The 21277-nt window shown below is 35.0% G+C and overlaps 1 protein-coding gene across 1 annotated transcript in view; it reads left to right on the forward strand.

Moving 5' to 3' along the window:
• The window catches only part of LOC128172217 (uncharacterized), a 219288-nt gene that overhangs the window by 99027 nt on the left and 98984 nt on the right, over positions 1-21277 (forward strand). The window contains 1 exon segment of the mRNA XM_052838003.1: positions 5825-6775. Coding sequence (XP_052693963.1) covers positions 5825-6775 — 951 coding nt within the window.

A 21277-nucleotide genomic window follows, 5' to 3' on the forward strand; every position in this document is an offset into this window, starting at 1 on the left:
TACCTTTATCTGTCACATTGAGATGAATTACTGCACTGCCTGTGTCTGCAAATGAACTTTGTTTTGAAGTTAAGGTCAATTTTGAATGATGTGTAGTATTGTGAACATTCTTTGAAATATGGATTTAAAACATAATATTCATACTTTATTTTGGTTAATATACTGTACACAATGATTTATGATAATTTTATTGAATTCTAAAATCAAGATATATATTAAGATATCCTTTATCACTATTTTATTTTTTAATTATTTAGTCTATTTTTTTCTGCCTTAATGCTGTTAATTTTAACAGGTAATCAGATAATAACCCCATTCTGTCATTTCTGAAAAAAAAATCTTATTGTAAATTTAGAAGAAAAGGATGAGAGAGCAGAACAATTAATCCCCTGGGATTAATTATCTTGCCTGCTGCAGAAAATTTAGAGGCTTATCTCTATCTGTCATATGATTCAGAAGATTAATGAACACATTTGTTTGCAACTGATGTTTGTTTTGAAGTTGAGGTCAACCCTGGGTGATACAATGTATTTGCATTCACTGAAGGCTTGCATTTTATAAAACACCTGTTTAAATCGTTTTTAAATACACATTTAATTTAGTTTTTTTATAAGACATGAGGTTATCCCTGTGTATGCAGATACAAGGTTACTATTTAGAGTTTTTGGACATTCAGGAATTATCTTGAAATTTTAAAAATACAGTTGTTACTTAAAATTTTCATTTTTTTTTTACCACTTTGTATATATTGCAGTTCTTTACATCTTATGCCAGGCATTTATTTCTCATCATTGTTAATATAAAGAGGATGGAATTCAAAGTTTTTTTTCACTTCTCTATATTAATTGTCATAGCGAGGCCCTTCCTGACTGGTCAGTTTTCTAGTTTACTTAGTTATTCTAACCATAAAGGTTTTGTATTCAAAAAATGTTCTTTAGTAGGCAGTCCAACATTAGTTTTCTTAAAACCAAAATGCGTCCAAATTCGAAAATGTGCTTTATTTCTTGAGAAAGAATATGGAGCTCGTCTGACATGTCCGTGCGCCTTTTTAGGGTTTCGATAGTTCGCGTCTAGAATATTCTGTTCATGATATGCGCTTGCTCAAAAGGAAAAAAAACCTCAACCGATTAATCGTAATGAAACCCTTTATGATCGAGCACTTAGAATGCGGTAACAATCGACTGATTTTCCATTATAATCGATGATTAGAACATAACTATGTGTAGGAGAGGCAAAGTAAATCTTTAACAGAGAAAGTTTGAGAGAGAGAGAGAGAGAGAGAGAGAGAGAGAGAGAGAGATCAAACACAAACATAGGGAGAACATGTTGCTAAAAGAAGTGAAAGAGAGAAAGCAGCTAGAGCAAAAGTTCTGGTAAAGTAAAGAAGTAAAAGAGAGTAACAAGGGTACATGTTTAGCAGAGAAAGAAAGGGGGAAAGAGAGAGAGAAAACATGTTGGTGGGGAAAAGAAAGAGAGAGAGAAAAAAATAAAGAAGATCAAGAGTGCATATTTAGCAAATGTTGAAAGGAAAAGTCTGTGTGAGAGAGAGAGAGAGAAGGATATATAGAGAGAACATAAAATTGCATGAGAGAGAAATGTACACAGAAAGCTGGCATACATGTGGGAAAGACTGGAATTAAGAGCACGTGTATTTTGTTAGCAGAGAATGTCTATAAAAAGGAGATGTTTAAAGAGAGAGAGAGAGAGAGAGAGATTAATAAAGAATGCCAGGAAAGGGAATTAGAGAAAGAAAGAGAGAAAAAGAAAGTACATATTTTGGAGAGAGGGAGTGAGAGAAAGAGCAAGATAGCATGCTAAACAGTGAATGTTAGAGAAAGAGAGAGAGTATGTTAAATGAAGAATGTCAGAGATAGAGAGACAAAGAGAGCAAGAGTACATGTTGATTAGAAAATTGAAGGAGAGAGATAGAGAGAGAAACAAAGAGAAAGTACATATATAGAAGAGAGATAGAGAGAGAATAAGTCTGCATGAGAGATAAGTATTTACATTTTCAACTGTCTTTGTGTGTGATAACATTACGAATCAATTTTGAACCCTTAAACCCAGTAACTTCATAAAACATGAGTGACACAATATGGGCGTGCCTTATAGCATAACCGAGAGACGGTATTGACTGCGCCAAGCAGTAATACATAGCATGTGCTACACGGAAAAATAGTGGTTTTAAATAATGCTTTTTTAAAGTACAAATTGGAAATAATGTAAATATGATTAATAAGGAATCATTCTTTGAATATTACGAGGTGATAATTTTGGTCGGAGCGTGATCAAATCTATCATAAAGCCTCTTGGACTTTATTGGATTTAACCACGCCCCGACCCAAATTATCACCTCATAATACTAAAGGAATGATTCCTTATTCCCTAAATAGACACAGAAAGTATTTCCTTATCAGCGAATGTCTGAAAATACTAAATGTCTGAGAGAGAGGGAGAGAGTTTAATGAAGAACGTCTTAGAGAGACAAAGAGTACATGATGCTCACGAAAGGGAATGAGGACGAGGAAGTACATATTTCAGAGAGAGAGAGACACACACACAAAGAGATAGAGAGAGAGAGAGAGAGACTAAAAGCAAAAGTTCATGTTTATCAGAAGGAGAGAGAGAATGATTGTGTAACAAAGAGAAAGAGAGTACATGTGTAGGAGAGGCACAGTAAATCTGAGAGAGAGAGAGAGAGAGAGAGAGAGAGAGAGAGTATTTAATGAAGAATGTCAGAACATGTTGCTCAGAAAAGTAAATGAGAGAGGGAAAAAGAAAAAACATTCCAGAGAGAGAGAGGAATGTACATCTGCAGTAGAGAGAAATAGACACAGGAAACTGGTATACATATGGGAAAGGGGGGATGAAAGAGAGAAAGAAAAAAATACTTATTTTGGAGAGAGAGAGAGAGAGGTTGAGACAGAAAAAAAAGCAAAAGTACATGTTTAGCAGAAATAGATAGAATGATGGTATAACAAAGAGAGAGTACATGTGTAAGAGAGGCAAAGTAAATGTTTTGCAGAGAAAGTTTGAGAGAGAGAAAGAGAGCAAGCACAAATATATATATATATATATATATAGAGAGAGAGAGAGAGAGAGAGAGAGGAGAGAGAGTATATTTAATGAAGAACCTCAGAACATGTTGCTCAGAAAAGTGATTGAAAGAGAGGATGAGAAAGTACATATTTCAGAGAGAGAGAGAGAGAGAGAGAGAGAGAGAGAGAGAGAGAGAGAGGAGAAAGAGAGAGAAAGAGAGCAAGGGTATGTTTAATGTATTTAATGTATTGTGTAGAAATGTGTAGAAATATTGAGACAAAGAGAGCAAGAGTACATGTTGATCAGAAAATTGAATGATAGAGAGAGAAACAAAGAAAGTACATATTTAGGAGAGAGAGAAAAAGAGAGAGAGAGAGAGAGAGAGCATGATAACAGTGAATGAGAGAGAGAGAAAGTATTCTTAGCAGAGAATGTATGGTACAGACAGAGAAAGGAGAGGGGGGAAGAATTCACCAATGTTTAGCAGAGAATGTCAGAGAGAGTTTTTAGAGTTAAGAAAAAAGTATCTACTGGTTGAGTGTTTTCTGATAATAGTATACCATAATTTATCTATGAATGGAAAATATATTTTTATTTTAAAATAAAATCTGTTTTAAATTAGATATTCCTTAATACACACAAAATTTTATATTATATAAATCCATTATATCATTAAATAATTTTTAAGGAATGTGGGTGGCATAATTCTAAAACACTTTATTTTTATTCAACAGGTTGTGATTCAAAGACATAGACCGCCACATCATGGACACAGCAAGCTCCACATATAGTACACATAAGTGTTCTAAGTGTCCGGGGGACACAGAGTACCATTGTGTATCGTGTCCATGTGATCTGTGTCCCCAGTGTAAAGAGAACCATGTAAAAGATCTCAAAACAATAGACCATGATGTTGTGTCACACCGTGATAAAATCAACTACATCTCAACACAAGAGATCTGTGTGAGACATCCTAGCCATGTTTATATAAAGTACTGTGAACCTTGTGAACTCCCTGTCTGTTTCCACTGCAGAAAACATAAAACTCACAATCAACTAGATGTTACAACAGCCTATAAAACAAAACAACAACAACACAGAGGAACCATTCACACCATCAGAAGTGAGGCTCTCTTTTACAGACCTGTTCTCCTGCCACGAATCAAAACTGATTTCAAAACCTGTCACACAGAATTCTCCCTCTATCAATCAGAGATGTTAACAAAGGCCCAGACACTGAAGCATCTCATTAACATAGTGAGAAAAGATTTCATGTGTAATGTGTTTTGTGCCTTTGATTTCAAACACAGATGTTTAAAACAGATGATAGAAATGAGCAGACATATTGTCAGCCTTCAGGAATATGAACTCAGATATATACAGCCAGAATTCACATTCAGTGCGCTACAATTCCTCTCATCCATAAAGACAGCCCTCCCCCAGATACATCTTACACTCCACACCAGCCAGCTCTCCATGACTGAGTCACTCAACAAGGAGGATGTGATGGAGTCACTGAGTGCAATCCAAATCACAGAGAGAGGAAACCGACGCGTAGGAAACCAGTGTCTGCTGAAACTGACGTCTGGTGCTGAGTTCCATCACTCTCTCACACTGACAGGTGTTGATCGTTGTTATCACATTTCCTGTGTGACATCAGACCGGGTCTGGGTCAGTGATAGATACAATCTCATGTTGACAGACACAACAGGTGTCCCTCTACATCGTGTGGAGGATTCATGTGGTGGTGTAGGATTACACACAGTGAACAGTGAGAGTGAACTGATTTATATAGATAGGAATTATAACATCAACAAACTGTCAAAGGATATGAAAACAACCACCCCATTTATAGAGACAACAGACTTTACATGGAGACCACGGTGTGTGTACTGGTCCCCGTCCACTGGGGATCTACTGGTCGGGATGTATAACAATAAGACAGGCAAGGTAACCTGGTACAACCAGAGTGGACAACTCACACAAACCATACAGTACCACAACACAGGACGGAGACTGTATAGTGATCCTCTCTATATAACAGAGAACAACAATGGGGATGTCGTGGTGTCTGAGTATGGTGCTGTAGTGGTGACAGAGCGTGGAGGAAGACATCGTTTCTCCTACACAGGACCTCCACCAGGATCAGTACTACGGCCATATGGAATCTGTACTGACGCCCTGTCACACATCCTGGTGTGTGATTAAAGAACCAAAACAGTACAGATGTTAGACATGGACGGTCAGTTCCTGTCACATCTACTGATAAGACCATCAGGGATATTCACACCATACAGCCTGAGTTATGATGTCAACACTCACCGTCTCTGGGTCGGATCAGGGGCCAACAACACGGTGGTTATATACAGGTATATCACCAGACAGGACGCTCTGACAGGTAAGTCTGACTCATTATCATTGTAAATTATATACATGTAATATGTAGTTACAAGTCAGACATATATAGGATGTGATCTTATCATTTATCAACATAATGTAAGTACATATAATTGTTTATAGACAGTCAACATCACAAGCATTTAATGAGATGCAAATACATTACTTGTCTGTAACTAATCAATGTACTTAGATACATGAATATGTTGATAATTTCTTGATTAATAAATTAATTAGATACCTTTACCAGTATATGTTTGTTATTAATTATTAAAGGGTCTGTATTAATACATTACAACTGACAAACATTGCTGTACCAATCATTATACAAGATGTGATGTTTGTAATCAATCTGTTCCATCTGACTGTTTGTGTCTGATGTTTGTAGATCTGAATCCAGCCACTGCTGATGTGATGGAGTCACTCAGTGAAATCCCAACCCCAGGGACAGAAAAACCACAGCAAGGAAACCAGTGTCTGCTGAAACTGATGTCTCCCCCCGAGTTACTTCCCTCTTTCACAGTGACAGGTGTTGATCGTTGTTATCACATTTCCTGTGTGACATCAGACCGGGTCTGGGTCAGTGGTGATAGAAACAAACTCATGTTGACAGACACAACAGGTGTCCCTCTACATCGTGTGGAGGATTCATGTCGTGGTTTACATGGAGGAGTACACACAGTGAACAGTGAGAGTGAACTGATTTATATAGATAGGAATTATAACATCAACAAACTGTCAAAGGATATGAAAACAACCACCACATTCATAGAGAGAACAGACTCTACATGGGAACCACGGTGTGTGTACTGGTCCCCGTCCACTGGGGATCTACTGATCGGGATGTATAACGATGATACAAAGACAGCCAAGGTAACCCGGTACAACCAGAGTGGACAACTCACACAAACCATACAGAACAACACCACAGGACAGGGACTGTATAGTATACCTAACTATATAACAGAGAACAACAATGGGGATGTCGTGGTGTCTGACTTTATCTATCCGTCTGGTGCTGTAGTGGTGACAGAGCGTGGAGGAAGACATCGTTTCTCCTACACAGGACGTCCATCAGGATCAGTACTACGGCCATATGGAATCTGTACTGACCCGCTGTCACACATCCTGGTGTGTGATGTTAGAACCAAAACAGTACAGATGTTGAATAAAGACGGTCGGTTCCTGTCACATCTACTGATAAGACCATCAGGGATATTCTATCCACGGAGCCTGAGTTATGATGTCAACACTCACAGTCTCTGGGTCGGATCAGGATCATGGGACAACAACACAGTGGTTATATACAGGTATATCACCAGACAGGACGCTCTGACAGGTACGTCTGACTCATTATCATTCACATTGATTAGATATAGATAACTAAGACACACAGTCCGTGTTAATTATCAGTCAATAAGATACATGTAAGACATGTTTATCTGTGTGATTGTTTGTCAATATAAACAGCTCATTGTTACAGGGTTAGCTGTATCTATTTCATTAATTAGATGTACAGTCACATGTCATTGTATTTAGTTAATTAGAATAAAAGGTCATTGTAATTATTTTGTGACACAGGAATTTGTAATTATTTATTTTGTTACAAGTCAATTGAATTATAGTTTAATTAATTAGATGTCTGTAAATATTAAAACATACATGTGTCAGTGTTATCAGTTTAAAATTAAAATTTGTAGATGTAGCTCTATCATTACATATCCTGTATGATATTAATTAATTAACAGCAAATTAATGACTTGTTGTAGATGAAGACACACCCCGTCCTGATGGGGAGGCCATGTCCAGCTCAACACCAGCCGTATAATGGAGATAGCTGGGATATTGACAGGTTGTAAATGTTTCTGTACAAATCTAGTCTGCTCTCAAAACCACACATGTTGTTTGTCACTGTTCAACATCTGCAGCTGAAATTGAGCTGTGTATAATTCACATGGACTGTAATACTGACTCCTGTTTATTTCACACTTTGTGATCATCCAAACATGGCTGTCTGTTGCTGAGTGTGGAATGTTACACAAATTTTACTTTGCTAAAAATGTATTAACATGAAACAGATATTCATAAATGTATTAAGTCTGTAATAACTGAATAATAAAAAAAGGAAAAAAAACCTGAATGATTAAAAATTGTAATAGATCTTTTTTCAATTTGAACATTTATGGTTATCATACCCCCGCGAAGGAGAGGGGGGTATACTGTTTTACCCTTGTGTCTGTCTGTCTGTCGGTATGCCCTTCTGTCTGTCTGTCTGTCTGTATCAAAACTTTCTGTCACATTTTACTCAGCAACTATTCATTGCAGGTGCTTGAAATTTTAATACACTCTTTGTTTATACTATAGGCATGGAATCTATTTTTGCACCAATCGGACATTGATTTCCTGTTTAATGATGAGTGTTTATTTTTTGTCTAAATTTTCAAACAAATTTTCGTAAAAGATTTCTCAGCAACTACTCATTGCAGATGCTTGATATTTTACACACTCTTTGTTTAGGCATGCCATACGTTAGGATCTATTTTTGTACCAATGGGACGTCAACTTCCTGTTATTTACATATATCAGAGCGGGGGTATTACTAGTAAGCATTGGCTCACATATATCTGAGTAATATCATGTTGGTGTTGATCATTAACTACATCATTCATTAGTTTATTCTGTTTCTTGTAGATGGGCCAATTTTACCTGACCACGAGGGGAGAAAACAGAACACCTTCCTTGAAATCCTTACAGAGGAAGACAGAAAACAGACATTGGCTACGTAGACCACTTAATGTAATATGACGTCATTATCTTCAAAGACGCACTGACCCGAGTCACTCATGTCAGCAATCGAAATTGGTCTTTGTCCGTTGTTGTGTGGTGTCCGTCGTGGGTCCTTCCTTTACAATTTTACATTTTTAACTTTTTCATGAAAATTAGACGGTCTATTCGACTCTATTGTTACCATTTTTAGAATGAAGCATCTCTTGAATAAAAAGAATCTGAAATATGAAAATTATGACCCTACCACCCTCAGGGCCCCATAGGCGAGGCTTAATATCCAAAAAAGGTCAACAATGTTCTTCTCTACTCTTTGTACTAAAAGATAATTTGTTGTAACGGTATAGATGATGTGAGATTTTTCTGACTCTTGACCCCCCCCCCCCCCGCACCCCACCCCCCCCCACTTCATTTTCATGAATACATTTTCAAACAGCAACAAATAAAAGCGGGTTGACAGCCAGAGGAGTCTCAGATTAGAGTGAAAACTTCAAAATGAAACTTACAATGCTAACATGAGACTGTGACTTGTCAGCTTAAGGGCTAACTCAGGTAGCCGTCAAGGCATGTGTGCCTTTTGTTTAATAGTACTCACATAGCAGATGATATGCCATTTGAACCATATTTTATTTTATTTTTTATGTTTAAGGACAAATATTTAGATCCTAGATCTTAGATTTTGTGAAAGACTTAAAAATTTGAAGAATTGATGTCAACGTTTATTTGTTCATAAGATGTCTGAATCATCAGTACTCCTTTTGTATTTGTACTTTTTTTAATAGTTTATATTTTTACCTCTGACATTTTATCAACAAATGTAAACTTTGTATAGGTGTATTATGTTTATGTGTGTTAAAAATTGAATAAAACTGGATTATCTGTGGAGTGACCGATATCTGGACTTGTTTTAAATAACGCGCCATTATTTGAACCTGTGGTCTATGTACATGAACTATACAGTAATTACTTATTGTACTTTATTATCATTTTATTTCACAGTATGTTCTCTGTTTAAAATATGTGGTCTGTACATGAGCTATACAGTAATTTGCTATTTTACATTGATATCAATTTTTGGAACCGAGTTTTCCAAAGGAGAAATCCAGTTATTGAAATGTTGAAAGGGGCACGCCAGCGGGCAGCTGCCAAAAGGCTACCCCTATTGTACGGCTAACTCCTCATACAGTTTTTAAGATAAGAAGTTGTTGATTTGCAGATCAAGTATACATATATCAGAGATGTTAATATTACTTGGATTTTGATTTTTGATAATTTATAGAATACCTACTGTTGAACTTAGTAATTTTATCGCAGAATATATTATATAGGGTACTCCATTGTACGGATAACTCCTCCCACGGTTTTCAAGATAGGAACTTGTTTTGCAGATCATTTGAACTTATATCAGAAATGTTCATATTAATTGTATTTTGATTTCTTCTTTTTTTATATAATTTATGATAAAAATATTAGCTGTTGAACTAGGTCATTTTTGGCAGAATATTGCATATAGGGTACTCCATTTCTCTGGATAGGTAGTGTTTATCAATTCAGGATAAATGGATTATGGATACTGTTGACATAAAAGATTTAGAAAACTCAGCTTGTTGTCACATTGACAGCTTTTCACTTGTCCTGGTATTGGTTTAGTAGATTCTCAATGGGCAGTACATGTTCTCTGTTTTACATATTTAAGTCGTTTGAATGTTCTTATAAACCCAGGTGTAATTTAGTGCTTGGATATAGTTGTCACTTAAAATTTGGACTAATGTGTGATTATTATTTTTTTTTTCATTTGCACACAAGAAATTTTGTATATTAATGAAACATCATATTCAAAGGGGAATAACTCAAATTTGAATTCTTCAGGTAGAAACGAATAAAGAGTTATTCCCCTTTTCATAATGTTTTTTTGGTAAAAGTTTGCTTAAGAACCGTAATTTGTGTTGTTGACCCTCAAAATATTTTTACTATGAGAGTTACTTGAATATCAGTTTATATTTGATTTTTAAAATATCATAATTAACGTGGATGGAAATCAAAGGGTGAAAAGGAGTATTCAGAGTCTATCATACCGAAATGTTTTATTTTTTTAAATGGCGACATGTAATTTTTTATGAATAGTTGACCTTTATTTGTATGTCAATATATTGTAAACTTACAGCTGAACCGTGGCTTAAATCCTCTAAGACCTGTATACGTACAATGTTATGACAAGTTGCATCATGGGATAGTGGTGTAAGGTAGATGTTATGTAGGCCATGTTGTTAATCTGTCTGATGTAACTCTTTGTATTGGGTTTATGATGCATTTTGTAATGATATACCTATATGTATATTATTGGTGGGTTTAGCACATTTCCCCCACATAAAAGAATGAGCTTTATTGATCAGGTAGATAGAAAACTCATGTTAATGTAAATAGTTTTTGTGGAATATTGTGACCAAGTTGAAGTGAATTGATTTATTTTTTTTCAAAATTTTTTTTCTTTGTATTTACGCTTACCATGAAATACATAATACTTTTATACAAATGATTTTTTGTGAGTTGTAGCAAGCTGTAGATAGAACTCAATAAATGTGATATTTATTCATAGTTTTGTCTTTTTTCTTACTAAAAAGAAGAATATGATGCTGTAACTTTATCTACAAGAACAAGACATTATGTATTAGGGCTAACACATTCTAACTGACAAACCAATCTCCTTTTGGATTTACTATAGTTAGATGTTAATAGAGACTAGTCAACAATAAATTACAAATTGAATTTTCCATTCAAGTACTCAAAGTTGTTTCAAGAATTTCATTTTGACTGATAGGTTAAATTCTGGGTATTATCATAAAAACTTATTTTGATAACACATCTGTCCTAAGTCAACAATAAATTACAAAATGAATTTTCCATCCAAGTAGTAAGGTAACTCTTCAAAACAAGAGGCTTGTGGACCAAATCACTCACCTGAGCAACAATAGACGTGATAAAATCAGTTTAATGGAGTTATACAAAATATCTGTACAATGTGGTATAATACATGTAGATCCTGTATGAATAAAATCCCATATTCTTTTCCCCTGGATATTCTTATGTTTATATTTAAGTCCCTTCTCAACAGGATGATTTTAAAATCATATCACATGTTCAGCATGCAGTTGTCAAAACAGAATCTAAACAATTGTTTTTTTATGGGATATAAACCTAGTACCTCACACTCTGAACCCCTTGTGAGGGCGATAAATTGTCCAAGGGCCAAAGTCTTAACAATGTTGTCAGTCATGTGAATTAGGTTTATTTTATTTTCATTGTTATCTAGCTATACATATTTAACTAATTCAGAATAATTTGAAATTCTTAAAAATTCCTTCATTATAAATCTAACACCTTATAATTATTCTGATCGGGATCAGCTTTTATCAGAAATTTTGCATTTTCGTTTTAGTTTCTTTGTAAAATATCATTAATTAGTGCTTTATGTGACTACATGTGCGTTGTATTTGTTTTTCATTAGATTTTATCCATAGATTAAGATAAAAAAGAATGGAATTTTTTTTTTTAGAAACGCGTCCAGAAAATATTCCTTAGGTAACTGGGGTTTCCGTTATTCTTGTTAAAAAAAATCCCGATAATTCATAATAGAAAAAAATATGAGTAATTCAAATTCAGCTTAGAAACTACAGGACATGCAAAATTACATATCGTTGATCTTCTTATGAATAATAAAAAAAACCCAACTCCCATCAGAACTTCCTTACTTTAATTCACTGATGTAAACAATTCTCTCAATAAAAAAAAAAGTCCGAGGAGATACGAGTAGATGGTGGCTGTAATGGCACCCTTTAATTTTGAAATTCAACGCGGGGAACGTGAAAGCTGCCGATAAATATGTTCTAAGACCATGGGCGAAAATGACGGACATCAAATGAATATAAATTTTAATTATTAAAGGCAGAACCAACTACACCCGATTTTTTTTCGGTTGAAACTGTTTGAACAGATTAGAGGGTTTTGTCAACGTAATAATGCGCATACGTAAATTAAGCATTTTCATATTGGTAGTTATGAACAATCAAATACTGAAACACTCAGAAAAATATCAAACAGCTAGCCTTGAATTGTTTGCGACCCAAGTTCGTAATAGCTGACCTTTCGGAACGACATTTAAGAGAACAATTGTCGTTACACATGATATATGAAGTTTTATGTCAATATCTAATCTAGATATCTAACAGATGGCAATCGACCTAATTTTCCAGGATCAGGCAGAACTTGAAACAAATCAGACAGAATATTTTGTACATTGCATACTGAAATGAACTATTTATTCCATATTCCATAGTTAAAAGCAATAAACTTAACATTAAATGAATATATAAAAATTCGAATTATTAAAAGCAAAACCAGCTTCATCCTGGGGTAAAAGTTTATCAGTAATAATATTATTATCTGACTGATGCTTGTATCTTTCGCCTTTTATATATTAGGAATGCACGCACGCGCGTTCATTTTCCTGCAGGTAAAGACAATCAGTCATGAAGACCCTGTTCTTTGTCATTGGTCTCTGCATCCCGTTCACCAAGTCACGTGAGTTTTCTCTCTTTCTGTATAGGTACATGTATATCTTTAATTGTCTGTGTACGTTGAGTCTATTTTTGTCCATCTGTCTATCCATCTTTTGTCTATCTGTCTGTCATTACATGTATGATCATGTACTTTAGTACCAGAAATATTCGTTGAGAATTTAATTTCGTTATTTTTGTAGGCAGTAAAAAATAACGAAATTAAATCCATGAAGAATTTTTGAGCCAAGTATGAATGATAAGAAAGGGATTACGACATGACAAAATTAAATGACAAATTGTTATTTGGTTCCATATATCCGTTTTTTTTTCGCATGTCACAAAATTTGCGAAAAAAGGAAAAATCTGTAACAATTTTCATTTGCTTCAGTCATTTTTTGTGATTTTAACAGTTTGTTATAGAAAATGATACAGGATACAGATTGTGCGTTTTCAATGGAAAATTAAATAATCGCGAAAATTACCGGATATACGATATGTGCTTCTCAGTATATATTTTTGCATAGATTGAGTGGTTAGATTTCGTTATGTGCTCTTCTGTCTGTCTGTCTGTCTTTTCTTTTATCCGTCTATTTGTCCGTCTTGTCTTCTGTCTGTCTGTATTTGTCAATAAGTCTGGTGTTTTGTCCGTCTATCTGTCTGTCTTGTCTTCTGTCTGTCTGTATTTGTCAGTAAGTCTGGTGTTTTGTCCGTCTATCTGTCTGTCTAGTCGTCTGTCTGCCTGTATCTGTCAGTAAGTCTGGTGTTTTGTCCGTCTATCTATCTGTCTTGTCTTCTGTCTGTATCTGTCAGTAAGTCTGGTGTTTTGTCCGTTTATATGTCTGTCTAGTCGTCTGTCTGCCTGTATCTGTCAGTAAGTCTGGTATTTTGTCCGTCTATATGTCTGTCTTGTCTTCTGTCTGTCTGTATCTGTCAGTACGTCTGGTGTTGTGTCCGTCTATCTGTCTGTCTAGTCGTCCGTCTGCCTGTTTCTGTCAGTAAGTCTGGTATTATGTCCGTTTATGTGTCTGTCTAGTCGTCTGTCTGCCTGTATCTGTAAGTAAGTCTGGTTTTTTGTTCGTCTATCTGTCTGTCTAGTCGTCTGTCCGTCTGATTTTGTCAGTAAGTCTGGTTTTTTGACCGTCTATCTGTCTGTCTAGTCTTCTGTCGGTCTGTATCTGTCAGTCCGTCTGGTTTTATGTCCGTCTATATGTCTGTCTTGTCTTCTGTCTGTCTGTATCTGTCAGTAAGTCTGGTTTTTTGTCCGTCTATCTGTCTGTCTAGTCGTCTGTCTGCCATTACATGGACATTTATATATTACCCTGTAAGTTGAAATGTGGCTTTTTGTATATTCGTCCTTTTGTCCGTCTGTCTATCATGTCTTCTGTCCTTCTATCATGTTTTATATATGCTCGTCATCACACGTATGTCACTGTATACATCTAGCTAGAGGTTAAAATCAGTAACAAGTTTTATGTTAAATCGCGATTTGTCTAGTGTCTGTATTTGTTTATTTTTACATGTATGCCCATAAACTCTTGCAAAATCGTAAAACATTCCGACTTATGTATATATAAGTAATATATAATTATATATGTAATATAATTTTGAAAGGGATTAATTTCATTACAATCAATATCGGTTTTCAAGAATTTAAGAATTATCATTTTATCTTTAATTTTTACAATTTCATTTTTATGGCTTACGGCCATCTAGTTGCCGGATAATCTTTACGGCAAAGAGTTCAGTTATCTGGACATGCGCGACAAAAAATAGTTCTATTCGATTGTTGCAAAGTTAACTGTTTTTTGTTCATAATAAATATCTTTAAGCAAGATTACATTTTCCATATGTTTTTATCACTTATATTATTGTAACCAATATGAATTGACTTTATTTAAACAAACTCGAAATCTAACGCGAAGGAATATTAAGCAGTGTTTTCCCTAGGCCGTTTTTGCATAGATGTATAGGCCCCCGCCATGCATCACACAGTGCCGCCATGCTTTCCGCTATGCATACTTACATGTATCAGTATTATAAGTAAAAAATCTTTTCCCAATTATTTCAGATCCTAACAGTGATAAGTAAATGTAAAGTTGTCGTTATTTCGTTCAATCTACATAAAAACGTTTGCACCCGCAGAGAGCGTCGCTAACTTCGATCGACATCGATCTCAGCAAGGGGGGAAGTGTTTAACGGTTAAAGAACTGAACTTATGATTGAGATATATTGAAACTGGGATTATAAATTGGTAATAAATGCATAAATAGAGGGGCAATTACTACTTGTTTTAATATAATGTGCCTTCTTCGACACCTCCGCCATCATCGAATGTTGGAGATTTTCCAAGAACTAAAAAATAGCACAATGTTCCCTCGATGGACTTACCTTGGTTGTGCTATGATTGAACTGTTTATTTGTCGTAAAAATATTGGAAACTTGAGACCAAATGTACTCAAATAAGAAAACAATATGCAGTTAAGCTTGATTGCAAGTCATATACGGAAGCGATGTCACATTACTATAACATAGAGACATCGTATAGTATGCCTCTGAAAATGACTGTGTACACATGTCATGTGAAGAGAGACTGACTGCAAAGTTATAGAGCAGTAAGTAATTTTAATTAAATTTGGTGTCAAAACAAGTTTGCTGTAATTGCTTAGTTCTGCCTGTTTCTTGCCCCCCCCCTCCAAAGAGTTTATCTCAGTACAAAGGGAAAAAAATAAAACAGAAGGTGTTAGAACTGCCTTGTGAATCTACATTTGTATATTTCTTAAAAAAGCTTGTGAAGGTCAGCCTCTTTAAAAAGTAGAAAAAACCCAGAAAAATATGAATAAATATACATTTATGAAATACAAATAAAATGGAATAATACTTTTTGGTGTAGATTTCATGAGAATTCATTAATTATATTACATAACATGCAGTACATTTCATAATTTGGTTATATTATTTTTACGCGCATTGATTTCGCGCTGGCTGTGGCGCTGTTACCTCGCACCGTGCACCAACTCTCGCGCAAGTTCATAGTGCGTAGGATTACAAGGCATACTGATATTTGAGAGCATGTTGGTTTTAAGTGTTTTTGTGTCCTATATAGTTGAATGAATTTACAGTTAATATACTTCAGTCGTTGGATAAAAGAAAGAAACAAATTGTCTCATATTGGAGTTTGAGTCTGACATCATCATTATTATTTTATGCAGTCTATGATTTTCCTAAAAGCAATGGTGGTTTCAAACAATTGATAAAAGAGGCGTCTAGATTTCAATCCTGTCTGTTTCGGTCACTAAGGTTCGACCAATCAACAAATGGGGCATGTTGATATTGGTCCTGTTAGTTTTTATAGATCTATGAATTACATGTAGCTAGTTACTTTCTATAGAGCTATAAATAAACTAAAGTTTCCGTTAGAAATAGAGGGAATCATACTCGATCCATGTAAATATAGTCATTTCAAACCCGTAAGCCGTTATGGCCCTTCAGGCCTTTAATTATTTCTTGTTAAAATATGATTGTTTAGCATTTGTTGAAGACATCGTTTGATCAACAAATACTATAACATGCGCGGATCCAGATTTTTTTTTTGGGGGGGGGGGGGGGGCGACGTTTATTTGAGTTTGCCGGGGGGGGGGGGGTCCGAGGCATAATTTTGGAAATTTTATGATGTAATTTAAAGAAATCTGAATTTTGCAGACCACTGTCCCCCTCTAAATCCGCGCATATTTAATCAAATTTCTTTTCACATAAAAGTACAAATGCCGTATCTTATTAAAGTGATTGATGTACATTGAAGATGTGGTGTTCACTAGATTCTCTATGGTCCTACATGGAGAGTTATTGTTCTGACCCAGAGGAAAGCGCTATAGATGAATGTTTCAAACCACGACACCCTAGCCGCTATCTGGCGACACGATATGACGTCACTGGATGTTTTCTGGGGTGCACTATAAGATGTCTAACTGGTTAGTATGCGAGAGAAAGAGAGAGAGAGAGAGAGAGAGAGATAATATGAGAGAGAATGTGAGAGAGAGACAGACAGACAGACGGACGGACAGACAGACAAACAGACAGAGAAAGTATTTTTGCTAGATTAAAAATCTTATGCAGAGAAACTGTCCACACAACCAACGTTCCCATGGACTATACGACAACAATGGCATATGTCTAGATCCTGGTCATCAATGTATCACAACGGACGACGACCAACGTGTGCTGTAACAAATGCCAACCTACACCTACATGTAACCTACCTGCATGTATTATATAAATCAACCTAAACTGTATGTATTCTACCTACATGTAACGTATAAATCAACCTAAAAACTCAAGTGACTCAAGTAAATTAATGTTTCTTTCATAACATTTATAATATAAAATATAATAAAATGTGATATTGAAACATTGAAAATTGGAATTTCGTGACTCAAATGAAGATGGAACCCGCTCAAAAGATACCTAAAAATGAAAGACAAACGATTTCAAGCGGTTGGAGATCAGTAAAAGATCTATGGGATATCCAATGTATGTAGAATTATGCCATGATACTCGGAGAGACAATCTACATTCAATTTGGTTTATTCACGAAAATTTAAATCCATAAACAGGCGTCGGAACCGGGGGTGGGGGGAAGGGGCTAGCCCCCCCCCCACTTTTTTTTTTTGCAAAGTTAGACCTAACCATTAGGAACATACCATCAGAGAGGGTACAGTCCCCCCCCCCCCCCCCCCCCCACTTTTTGTCACAGCAAACATAGTTGTTCCTTTGGTCCTAAATTTACCTTGAAAAGATTGAAATATTGAGAACTTTGAGTCATAGGTATACTAGTAGCGCCCCCCCCCCCCCCATGAATGAGGAATTTCATGATTAGGGGAAAATTTAACATTTCGGTAGGTAAGAATTTTTTGGGGAGCTATGATATCTCTCTTTTTTTGATTTTGGGATTTGGGGAATTAGGTTTTTTTTCTACTTGCTTGTCAAGAGTTCTGGGGCCCGTTTCACTAAAAGGCGTAAGATACGACGAAACTTAAGTTAGGCCTTAGGGCGTACGCCAAAATTTAGTTCGGCGTAAACTGCGTTTCACTAAGACAAGAGGCGTACGCCTGGCCGTAAACACTAGTATCGGACTAAGTTAAGGCCAGACTTACGTCCTTGACAAACGAGCTTATGCACATGTTCAGACTGATGATAAACAGAAGAGAGGAAGATAGATAGATAAATATATAGATATATAGATAGATACAAATGTATATATTCTTTAGATAGATAAAAAGGTAGAAACTTGTCAATTATGTTTGCGAGAGAGAGAGAGAGAGAGAGAGAGAGAGAGAGAGAGAGAGAGAGAGAGCGAGCCTGCCTAAAGTATTCAGGCATAATAATCCTGTAAAGTGGCAAAATCACACAGCAAAACTTGCTAAAATGTTTTATTTGAAAGATATATTTGATGAGGCATATAGGATATGTTCATTCAAAATTATTAACTCAACAGAACTATTTTGTTATCGATATCTACGGTGATTTAACCATGCTTCGAACACCCTTGAAATTTCTCTTTTGATCATGCGTCAATTATGGCCCGAGTATAAATATTTTTTTGATTAAATTTTCTGGTTTCCTCTTGCTATATCATTGAAAGAAAATCAGTGAATTAGTTTTAAAAATAGAAAACACAGGGAATTAATGCAGTAATGAGCTGTTTAACCATGGATTGGACAATAATAAACAAGCATCGAAAAATTATACAACAGATACTTAAAATAACGAAATTTGAAAATTTCATGCAAAGAAAAAAAAAATTAAAAACAAAACAATAAAAAAAAAAACGGAAAAAAGGAAGAGGCTCGGATAAATATATTTATTACTTATTAAGATTTGTGTCAAGGTGAAATGTGGAGCAAAAATAACTTCGGAAATAATTGATGGATTCCAAGTCTTTTTTTTTTAACACAATTTGTTTCCGAAGTTATTTTTTTTTCGAATTATTGAAGTGAAAGGGTACATACAAACCATAAGTGCATGCACGTTTATTTGTAAATGTTTCACCAAAGTTATTAGATCCAAGTTACAGATGTATGTGTCAGACCTATAATGAACACAACATAATCTAAACAAGTACACTTACATGTGTATTTAGTATATTGAACGAGGCTTCATATAAGGAATAAGAAATCATTCTTTGAGTATTATGAGGTGATAATTTTGGTCGGGACGTGATCTAATCCAATAAAGCCCCAATAAACATAGGTGGAGCTTTAATCATATTTTGCAATTGGTATTAACATTTTAACAATACTGAAAATGCTTTTATGATTAACCTTAGTTTAACTACCTAAGCTAACACCTTTTACTCACATAAAAAAGAAATAAAAAAAGAGGAAACTATAAAAGTCAATAATTTGCTTAGTGAGTTTTAAATTTAAAAATATTCCGCTCACACATATTTTGCGTGGAGGTAATGTGGGGGGGGGGATGAAATGCTTGCAATGCTAGACATTTCTTATAGAAATATACCTTTGTACTATATGTGCATCATGTATGTATATTTTCTGCATTATTCATTGCCCAATTTACTAAAAAAAATATGAAACGTAAATCAAATTATTGAATAAAAATAATCAACTGAAAACTAAATATCGATTTTCTAATTATGTCATTTAACATGCAAACGGCAAGTGCAAATATAAAGAATGTGCATAACACATGGTAAGAAAGTTTCTATTCGAGAATTGGTACCACCTATCAAAACTCTCTATTTTCTTAATTTCATATGAAATTAATAAAATTTACATGACAAATTGTACAATTTAACATTACGGTCAGCACCGATATTCTCAGCAACAGAATTAGCAGTCAATTCCCGTTTACGCCTTAAGTTACGACTACCCTTGGCTAGGCGTAGATTTTTGTCTTAACTTAAGACGGACGCAAAGTTACGCCTTTTAGTGAAACGGACCTTAGTCCAAATATTTGACTTACGTCCGGACTTACGACAGGCGTAAGGTTACGCCAGGCGTACGCCTTTTAGTGAAACGGGCCCCTGAGGATTAGTCTACCCCCCCCCTTTTAATCTGCTTCCGACGCCAGTGCTAAAGTAGCACACCGAGTTACTCAATCAAAGTACTGAAGTACTGACGGGAGTTGATTTTATCGATTATCATTTATTCAAAATCAACGATATGTGATTTTGCAATGAAAGTAGTATTAGTAATCGAAATATTTCTGAGAAATTGTATGGATCCAGGCAAGACTGAACTCTTGTCTTGTTCAACCAAACGCTCGACAGTCTCCGTTTATCTCCGACAAGCAAGAGAGACTCGGAGACAGCCAAGCGTTTGGTTGAACGAGACTACATTGAACTCTAGCGTAGGAATATATACGACTTTAAAAAGTATCTAAACTGTTTGTACAATTTAAAATCTTATTATTTTCATGGTATTAATAAATAAGTTTTCTTGAAAAACAATGCTTCAGAATACATAGCATCGAATTAGTCGATTATTTTCAGGAACTAAGTGTTGTCAGCGGTATTGATTTGTGCTAAGGTCCAAACACTGTTTCACTTTCGCTTTGCCCGAGTGAGTGCATAGGAGAGTTGATTAAAATCAACTCCCAAAAATGTATACATGACTGTTTATACCATTTAAGGAAGATAAACATAACTCATGTGAGATTAGAGATACGAAATATAAGATTTAAAATTCGAGATCTATTTCAAACTGACGAAAATGATATGTTCACCTGGATCCTAGCAATACCACACTGTTCTAAAGAAAAACCATCTGTCTAACTTTTACATAAAATTAAATGTAATTTAAATTAATCTCAAAATGTTATAATTTGTTTTCTAATATTATGGTAATATATTACTTAAATTACTTATGACTTATTCCAGACAATATAGATAATGTATACATTTGTGTCAATATAGCGGTTGCTTAGCGAAGGGATTTTCTTCGCCCTTTGTGTAATTAACCTCGAAACATTTTAAACCGGTGTGATTTCATTGCAGTTGGGTAAAACTGTACGTGAAAATAGATTTAGAAAATGGTTGCTTGAGTTTAAACTGTCTATAAAACAAATCCATAGTTTGAGTTTTTATGAATCCTTGAAACTATTTGGGTGAAAGTTTAAGTTTTTAATATATCAAAGCAGTATGTGTTAAGAACAAAAACATTGTAATCTTTTTGTTCCTGTGATTTTGCTGATAAATATGCAAAGTACAAAATATATATAGGTCAACCAAATACGTATTTGTTATATATGTTAACTGTGTCAGTTCAAACTCTTTCTGGTAATGTGTACATGATTCAAAAAACCATTTCGAGTTTCCAGTTTGGTTTGACATTTTCCAGAAACTAGCATTTTTGACCTGCGTCGACGTGTTTTAACTATTTTTGTATAGCAATATTTATAATAGAGAACCACATTTTCAAAAGTTCACACAGTATTATAAACTGTAACTATTCCAAAATGCTTTGAAATTCAAAAAAAGAAAAAGA

This window comes from Crassostrea angulata, chromosome 2 (assembly GCF_025612915.1).
Source record: "Crassostrea angulata isolate pt1a10 chromosome 2, ASM2561291v2, whole genome shotgun sequence".
NCBI lineage: Eukaryota > Metazoa > Mollusca > Bivalvia > Ostreida > Ostreidae > Magallana > Magallana angulata.